This window comes from Dicentrarchus labrax, unplaced genomic scaffold (genome assembly GCF_905237075.1).
Source record: "Dicentrarchus labrax unplaced genomic scaffold, dlabrax2021, whole genome shotgun sequence".
NCBI classification, from domain to species: domain Eukaryota; kingdom Metazoa; phylum Chordata; class Actinopteri; family Moronidae; genus Dicentrarchus; species Dicentrarchus labrax.
Genome location: NW_026136720.1, coordinates 700,691 through 710,000, shown reverse-complemented (window position 1 = coordinate 710,000; position 9,310 = coordinate 700,691). Strand labels below are relative to the sequence as shown.

Genomic DNA, 9,310 nt, shown 5'->3' with positions numbered 1-9,310 from the left:
CAGGAGCTGCTTACAGCTACTGTTAATGGACGTAGTCTCAGTCCATCAACTGAGACTCAGATTAAGCTATAAGGCGGGGGCAGGGTTGGATCAATAATCAATGAAAAGGTGGCGATGGATCATCACTGCGTTCTGTAGGAAGAGAAGGAAGCGTTAGTATTATGTTCATTCCATCCATTTATTGTCTGTTTCCCATGAAGTCACTGAAGAGAAGGTGTGATGAAGCAGCAGCTTTATTTTTACGTGTTCTTCTTGTATGTGTGTTTTCTATCTTTATACTAATGACAAATATGATTTAAGTTCTATTTCACCGTTAGTTTACAAAAAGTTTCATTTCAAAAACACTTGATCATGTAAAACTGCTCCCTGGTTGTTTTTAATGAGAGGTGTCAGTTAAAGGGCTCCACGTTGATGTTACACCAGCAGACTGAAACTGTTTGAGTTTTAACTCGCCGACCACCGTCGGGATGAGGAGTGTAAATATTTGTATAAAAAGAGAAGATATTTTATGGAGGTGATGTAAGTTAAGTGCCTTTATTTTGTACTCATTGTATCTGTCTGTTTACATCCAACAAACTTTACTTTTATTAGACTTTCTTGATGGAATAAATAAAATGTTTAAAGTGATTCTGTGTGTGGCCACTAGATGCTTCTGTTGGTTAATCTGAATGCTTTTTATTACTGTGTAATGCACAACAACAACAACAACAACAACAACAACGACATTACCTGAGCAATTAAATCATTACAGTTTGTTTACTGTATTATAAAACTGGACAATCTGAATAAATATTAGTCGCCCAGTTTCTGATCATCTGAAACTGTCACAAATGTGTCAGAGCTTCGTATTAACTTCAGATTATCATCCAGTGTTCATACAGACACCTGGTTGATTTAAAGGTGCAGTGGGTCACACTGAGGCAGAGGAGGGTAAACTATACCCTAGAACTGGAAGATAATATATAATAATACTGTTTACATTACCATAAAATCACCTGAAATAAGAATTGTTGTGTTTCTGTTTCCTGTGAGAACCCACGAGCCGCTCTAAAGCCAATTTGACGGAGTGGCCAAAAGGTGTAACTATAGCGACGTCATATGACGCACACCAGCCCCCAAATACTTTCACCATAAGCTTACACTGACTACGTTTACATGCACACTAATGTTCCACTATTATTCCCAAGATAATAATACATATTTGATAAGGGCTTTATAAAATGATAAGCTTTTATTCTGAATGTATTATTTCACTACTGAATCTTTCACTATATCCTGACTGTTGAGCAGGAGACAGACAATCTGTGAACGAATCAGGTTCCTCTGGCTCCTCCTAGTGGTCCTGATGGGACTAGAACAATCAATCAGAGCCAGGAAATATATAAAGACTCTTTGGGTTGGTTGTTTCAACAAGCAACTATCTTTTCTTGAATCCCCAAAAAACCCTTTTAACAGTGAAACGTCCTTTGTCTGGAGAAACCGTTATTTTTAAGGTGGAACTGCTTTATTCAGTTTTTAATCAACGGGTCTGTTTGGTTTTGAATAGTTTGTCTTGGTTGAACTAATGATTGAAGGGATTTTTCTGTGGAGTACCTCAGGGCTCTGTCCTTGGTCTCCTTCTGTTTTATATCTAAATGTTTCCACTTGGAAAAATACATAATCATAAGCTTTATTTTCTATGCTGATGACATTGAGCTTTATTTGTCCGTGAAATCCGGATCCACCAGCAGTCTGACGTCCAACAGATGTCCAATGTTACGTTATTATAAAGAAATAATCCTCTATGTGTCCTTAAACAAATCACCGTCTTTTCAGGTGTTCACATCTTTGTTGCTGATCTGAAGTTTTCAGGTGAAAATAAAACCCAGTTTTAAAAGCTTAATTTCTGTGTAGAGAAAGTTTCCTGTTCATGTTGTAAACTCAGACCATCAAATACTGACAGAGCCGTAAAACTTGCAGCTGCTGGCCTGATCTCTTTATTTCCACTCTGATTTATTAACATCTGTACCATCACACCTCCAACATGACACAGCAGTAAATCTGCTGAGTCGTTCCTTTGAACTCCGTCCATGTTGACTGTTTGATAAACGACAAGAAACTCAAAGTGTCTGATTCTGTCTGACAGCGTTACAGCTCAGGTTTCACGAAGGTCTCAGAAAACTTATTTTCATTCTGTTTTCAGCACAACTGTTTTTTTTCTATTTCAGACAGTTTTCTGTTATTTTAACACTTTTTAAATAAAAATCCAAATCAAACTGTTTATGCTGTTTTATTTTTTGTACTGTAAAAATGTTCTTCAAAGCTTCCATATGTCAGATTGTTAATCATTTTAGTTAGTTAGTTAGTTAGTTAGTAGCATGGAGCCAACGGTCCAAATAAAATATAGGAACATTGCAGATAGTAACGTTATTCTAAATATGATTGTCAGTTATTTTACAGCGTTCAGTGTTTGTCTCTGTTGGCTGAAGCCCAGGGTGATGCAACAGGACGCTGACTGCAGCTCACTGAACGGCCACTGGTGGTGCTCTTCATCCTCATCTTCGTCATCCTCACAGACCCAGCAGACTGTTTCTTTGTGGATGATGTCACACACTGATTGTAGCTACAGTAAACTGATTTTCTGTCAATAAACTGATTGATTAATAAACTGTTTGATTAATAAATTCATGGCAGTTTCATTTATAAGAAAACATCTTATTTTATAAACTTTTTACATGTTTGTGTGTAAAATCTCTTTTGTTTGTTTGTTTGTGTTTATCAACAGTGATAATAGTAATAATTATGTTTACTTATTTATTTATGTTTTTATTTGATTATCATCATCTGCAAATAAATAAAAGCAACTAGAAGTAGAAGTACTCTCTCTGTCTCTGTCTCTCTGTCTCTGTCTCTCTCTGTCTCTCTCTCTCTCTCTCTCTGTCTCTCTCTCTGTCTCTGTCTCTGTTTCTCTCTCCCTCTCTCTGTCTCTCTCTCTGTCTCTCTCTCATTCAGTTGAACAATGTCACGGAGGAAGCAGCTCAACCCTCAGCACATCCGACCGGCTGTTGGTGAGTTTATTTATTTATTGACTCTTTATTGATTCTTTAAAAATGTTCATTAACAGAGTTTTTTAAAAATATTACTTTATGGGTCTTTATAATCTTCTTTATAATATTATCATATGTGATAATTATAGTCAATAATCTAAACATTCCTGCACACACCTGTAGTTTTCCTTTATGTTGAGATTATTATATTATTATTTACATGTTACATCTTTAAATATATGTGCTGCATCTATATGTATTAGGTTGACGTTCATTCCTAATTAAAACATTTTGGTAATTTGCATTTGAGTTCAGTCAGGTGAGAAATTGGTTGTGACGTTTAACGGTTTTCAGAATAATCTCAAATGAAGATATTCTTATTTGCTCTTTAAAAAACAAGTGTTCATGATTTGTTAGGACATAAAACATCTTTTTACTCCTTTAAAGGTTTTTTAGTTTTATGATAAAAACTGCATCATGACAATAATCTCCTCTGTGTGTTGTAGAGGATGCGTCTGTCAGTCCGGAGGCTCCTCCTGCGGTCTGCAGCCGCTACAGTGCAGAGTTCAGTTCGCTATCAGACCTGGAACAACATCAAAGAAACTGCTCTACTGATCCTCCAGTTCTGATTGTGAATGAGGATGAAGATCTGCTGGGGGGGCCGGGTCAAACAGACAACACCAACACATCACAGGACAGATGCTACAGGGCAGTATTCACAGGTTGTTTAAGCAGCCGTAGAAGTGTAGAAAGCCCAGGAAGCACCAGTGGCTCTGAATGTAAGACTGCCCTTTATACCTCACTCTTCCCAGAATCCTCACCTCAACCTGGCTGCGCAGTGGACCAGAACCCGTGGATGAAGAGCAACGTCATTATTGAAAATCTAGAGAGCACTAAAGTGGCGGTGGCACAGCTTTCACAGTTGACGCACTCGGACAGCTCGTCTCTGCTGCAGCAGCTCCTCGCCCTGCAAATACAACAGATTCACCAGCTGCAGCTGATCGATCAAATCCATCACCAGCTGCTGTTGTTTGCTTCTCACCAAGCCGAGATACCGGAGACCCTGCTGAACTACACCAAAGACCTGCCATCTTCAAAATCCACCAATCAGCTCAAGGCTCTCAGCACTCAACTTTCTCAGCAACTAGCTGCAGCTGCTGGTTTAGCTAAATGCTTGTCAGCTCAGTCTGCTAACATCACCGACTTCAAGCATTTTACAGCCAAAGAGCAGCTCTCACGCTCAGAGTCCTCACAAAGGTTTAGCAAACTTGTGACAACAGCAGTCCCCGAGCACATGGACTGTGGTTCCCCTGACTTCCTGTCCCAAACCAAGATGTCTTCTTTAATGTTAAGCAATAATTGTTTCATCAGTAGGACTTCCAAGAACTCCCACTTACCTTCATCTTGCAGCGAGCACACAGCTTCAGATTCTATACCAAACATCAGTGAGATTGTGGAGGATCTGGATGCCCTCGCAGCCTTGGCCCAACAGGGGAAATGCAAGAATCTGAAGCTCCCTGCACCCACACTCTCTCCAAAAGAGTTGCTCTTCAAATGCAGATTTTGTGCGAAAGTTTTTGGAAGCGACGGTGCCTTGGAAATTCATCTGCGGTTACACACCGGAGAACGGCCGTACAAATGCAACATCTGTGGAAACTGGTTCTCCACACAGGGGAACCTCAAGGTTCATTTTCAGAAGCACAAAGAGAGGTACCCGCATATCCAAATGAACCCTTATCCTGAACACCTGGACGGTATCCAAACCAATGCTGGGATTCTTTTAGGTACGTCCTTGTCATTGGATAAAGTAGCCGATCTTTACTTTAATTCAGCAGCAACCATGGACTTCAGGTCTTCTACAAAGACCTCTGACTCAGCTGAGACCAGGCAACAAAGAACAATGAATCTTAAAAGTGAAAATTTAAAACCATCTTTTAACTTCCTGTCAGAGGAATCCATCAATGTCATATCCAATCCATTCACCTATCCCAATCCTAACTCATTTTCCAGATTCATTTCATTAAAACGTGCTAACGACTCCAAACTCCGGATGCCATTAGATGCCACTGAAAAACGAGTGTCAGATCCAAATGAGTGCATCATCTGCCACCGTATACTGAGCTGTCAGAGTGCCCTGAGGATGCACTATCGGACACACACAGGGGAGCGTCCCTACAAGTGTAAGCTCTGTTGCCGAGCTTTCACAACCAAAGGAAACCTGAAGACACACCAAGCTGTTCACCGTGCCACCATCCCGTTTAGGGTCCAGCACTCATGCCCCATCTGCCAAAGGAAATTCACGAATGCTGTAGTCCTGCAGCAACACGTACGCATTCACACGGAAGGTCACTTTCCCAATCCAGACCTTACAAATCGGAAATACTCAGTTGATTTTAAAGAAGGATTGGGTGACAAAACAAACTTTTCAAATGACGATAATGGGGACGATCGATTGTCTAGATTCACATCATCCATCCATTTGGCCCCATCTCTACCTGATGCTAACAAGAGCACAAGTTGCCATGGGCCAAATGGGAAAATCAAATGGATCAAAACAGAGAGGCCAGAGGGATCAAATGAGGAATGCAGTCAAACAAACAACCAACCGGCTGGTGAAAGCAATCAGTGGAGTAGCACATTCCCCACGTCTGAACCGTCTCTGTACCCTAATGACCAAGTTCCAATATATTTTAAGACTTCCAAGCTTCATGAATCATTCCAGACGTGGCTCGATTCTACAGCGCCTGCCGACCTGAAAGAATTTAACCTTGCAGAGGATTCGCCAAGCTTGATTCCCAGTCTCAGAGAAAAGGGGTTCCTGAAGAACACTTACTGCGATATATGTGGGAAGAATTTTGCCTGTCAAAGCGCCTTGGATATCCACTACAGGAGCCACACCAAGGAGAGACCCTTTATCTGCACAATATGCAACAGGGGCTTTTCCACTAAGGGGAATCTCAAGCAACACATGCTCACACATCAAATGAGGGATTTCCCAGCACATCTCTTTGAACCCTCCACTCCTGAGCAAGCACACAACCATAACAGTGCAGAGTTCTCTGTTAGCTCACAAGCTGTAAAGATAGACCTGACTGCTTTCCTGAGCTCCTCTTTTAGGAATGGCAAGGATCCTTCTTGTCATTCACAGAGCTCCTGTGTTTTCCCTCTATGTGCTGTAGTACCACCTTGCCGGACGCCCAAACAGCACCACTGCAAGACCTGTGGGAAGAGCTTCTCCTCCTCCAGTGCTCTGCAGATCCATGAGAGGACTCACACCGGGGAAAGGCCATTTGCCTGCGCCATCTGTGGACGAGCTTTTACTACAAAAGGGAATCTAAAGGTTGGTTCAACATTTATCATTTAAGGCCTTTTCCACTACAGGAACTTAACAGATTCTGCTTTTGTTTCCACCATTTGCTCCCCGCTTTGGGGAGAAGTTCCTGTAACTAAATTTGCTCAGGATGTGCTACTAAGTCCAAGTTCAGGTACTCTCAGGGGAAATAAATGCAATGGCTCATCAGCAATAAACAACATCAAACACAGTAATCAATGAAGCAGGATGTGTTTCAGTCAGGCCCACAACCGAACTACCCTCTCCTACCCAACATTGTTTAAAAAGATGATGTTTGTTCTGGCATCTGATGATGACTTTTTGGCGGCGTACACCGAAAACATTCTGGTTTGTAAAACTCAGTCAACACAACTCAACACAAAGCAGAACTTAGTTATGGGTCATTCGGTTCCTGTAGTGGAAAGCCAAAATTGGCTTCTAACAATATCACAAAGCATTGTCCTTCTTAAAGCTTCCATATGTCAGACTGTGAATCCTGTTCTGTCTATATAATAATCAGATTATTGATCAGCAGAGAGTGAACAGGTTGTAGTGTAGCTTTGTCCCTCTGCTGTCTGTGGACTGATCTCTATGTGTCTCTATGTAGGATGAGGGTCAAAGGTTGTGACCTTTATGCTCCCGAGTGCCTTCTCTCTCCGCTTCCCTACAGTGCCAACAGTGGGCAACACTAGCTAACATTAGCTTATAAATGGAGTCCGCTAACGGCTACAAACGACCAACACCCACCACAACACAGAGTCCACAACACAGAGTCCACAACACAGAGTCCAACACAGAGTCCACAACACAGAGTCCACAACACAGAGTCCAACACAGAGTCCACAACACAGAGTCCACAACACAGAGTCCAACACAGAGTCCAACACAGAGTCCACAACACAGAGTCCACAACAGAGTCCAACACAGAGTCCACAACACAGAGTCCACAACACAGAGTCCACAACACAGAGTCCAACACAGAGTCCACAACACAGAGTCCACAACACAGAGTCCAACACAGAGTCCAACACAGAGTCCACCACAGAGTCCACAACACAGAGTCCAACAAAGAGTCCAACACAGAGTCCACAACACAGAGTCCAACACAGAGTCCAACACAGAGTCCAAAGTCAAAGCTAGCATTACTGCTAAGCTAGTGGAACATATTGTCTGATTGTGCTGTTAGCTGGATAACGTTAGCTTGATTGCTAACATGGGTGAATTTCCAACTAGCTAACGTAGACAATACTATCAGCTAGCTTCATCCAGATTCACAGGGCTGATCTAGTTGTCAGTCTTTACTAACACAGTGAATTTGATAGTTTGCTCTAAATGCTGATTCTTACACCAGGAGTTGAACCTGATCCACCTGGATGAAACCTACCACTAGACCACAAGGAACTTTATGCTCCCTCCAAAAACAAATGAATTGATCACAAAATGTCCTGTTATCTGGTAACCAATCACTGCCCTCTTGTAGGTTCATATGGGGACTCACATGTGGAACAGCGCCCCCAGTAGGAGAGACTGCAGACTGTCTGTGGACAGATCAGCGGTGGGAATTGGGACTCGTCCTGTCAAACTTCCTGAGCCACCACAGAGGGATCCAGTGATGGTTTCCAAAAGCAGAGACTCTGTTCACCGCTGGAACCAAAGTCCACCAGGTCTGAAGATGACCGATGTCTGTGAGATTCAGAGCGGAGGACACGTAGGACTGAAGAAGACAACTGTAGAAAGCTCCGGTGTTTGTCCTCTTATTGATGGGACCAGTTATTTAGAGACATAAATATTGTGCAATGTTTTATTCTGTGTTTCAAAATATATGTAAATGTTAAATTTGTGGTTTTATACAGTTTTACTGTTTTTACAACTAAACCTCCCTAAGCCCCGCCCCTTTATGAGCTGTGCTCCAATCACAGTTGAGCCTCAGTCAGAACCTCAATCAACTTCCTCCTTTCCTGTTCTTAGATACGCTATATGCTAAGCTAATCTATGTTGACACATTTTGAAGATGGTTATAAGATAAAAGACACATATATAGTCCCATCTTAGGTTAACTAATGTTAGCAAAACGCTAACAACAAATTAGCTAGTGTCTTGCTAACATTAGCTATGAGATATAGTTAATAATTAATGTAGATTCGCCTGCTAGCTAGCTAGTGTTCTGCTATGCAGCAGAAGCTATCTAGCTGGTTAACTAGCCAGCTAATGATTGATGTAGATTAGCTGGCTGGACACTTAAGATAAAAGCAATGTAGTAATATCTTAAGTTAACTAGCAAAATGTTAGCTAACTAGCTAACTAACAGTTGATGTAAAATAGCTAGTTCTGACGGAGGCTTGCTCAACTGTGATAGGAGCACAGAGCAGAAAGGGGCGGGGCTTAGGAAGGGTCAGCTGACATATATCAAACATGTCTGTAAAAAGTCAATTGTTGTTATTTACAATTTCACTGTCAGTCTGTACGTTATCTTTGTTTTTAAGTGTCGATAACAAAAAATACAGATTTCTGTTTATCTGAATCTTTCATCAATTATGACTATTGATTTGTTGATTACAGTGGGACAGTGTATGTGGTGAGTTCACTGTCTGTAATAACAGTGGGACAGAGTCTGTGGTGAGTTCACTGTCTGTAATAACAGTGGGACAGTGTCTGTGGTGAGTTCACTGTCTGTAATAACAGTGGGACAGTGTCTGTGGTGAGTTCACTGTCTGTAATAACAGTGGGACAGTGTCTGTGGTGAGTTCACTGTCTGTAATAACAGTGGGACAGTGTCTGTGGTGAGTTCACTGTCTGTAATAACAGTGGGACAGTGTCTGTGGTGAGTTCACTGTCTGTAATAACAGTGGGACAGTGTATGTGGTGAGTTCACTGTCTGTAATAACAGTGGGACAGAGTCTGTGGTGAGTTCACTGTCTGTAATAACAGTGGGACAGAGTCTGTGGTTAGTTCA

General features: G+C 41.6%; 2 protein-coding genes across 2 annotated transcripts in view; both read left to right on the top strand.

Annotated features, from left to right (window-relative positions):
- Positions 1–627, top strand: part of rbl2 (retinoblastoma-like 2 (p130)) — a 15,775-nt gene extending 15,148 nt beyond the window's left edge. Inside the window, 1 exon segment of the mRNA XM_051380808.1 lies at positions 1–627. This exon segment is cut by the window's left edge and continues 1,769 nt beyond it. The gene's annotated coding sequence lies outside the window, so the exon portion shown is untranslated.
- Positions 628–2,998: 2,371 nt separating this feature from the next.
- Positions 2,999–8,455, top strand: LOC127353842 (sal-like protein 1). The gene is made up of 4 exons (XM_051383404.1): positions 2,999–3,047; positions 3,533–3,748; positions 3,839–6,366; positions 7,838–8,455. Exons 1-4 carry the CDS (start codon positions 2,999–3,001, stop codon positions 8,141–8,143), a joined length of 3,099 nt encoding a protein of 1,032 aa, XP_051239364.1. The 3' UTR covers positions 8,144–8,455.
- The last annotated feature ends 855 nt before the right edge of the window (positions 8,456–9,310 follow it).

Bases quoted from the DNA above. Each gene is read 5' to 3' on its own strand.
- LOC127353842 (XM_051383404.1), top strand. From the start codon at position 2,999: ATGTCACGGAGGAAGCAGCTCAACCCTCAGCACATCCGACCGGCTGTT. The intron at 3,048-3,532 runs GTGAGTTTATTT...TGTGTGTTGTAG, and splicing joins GCACATCCGACCGGCTGTTG to AGGATGCGTCTGTCAGTCCG. The intron at 6,367-7,837 runs GTTGGTTCAACA...GCCCTCTTGTAG, and splicing joins CTACAAAAGGGAATCTAAAG to GTTCATATGGGGACTCACAT.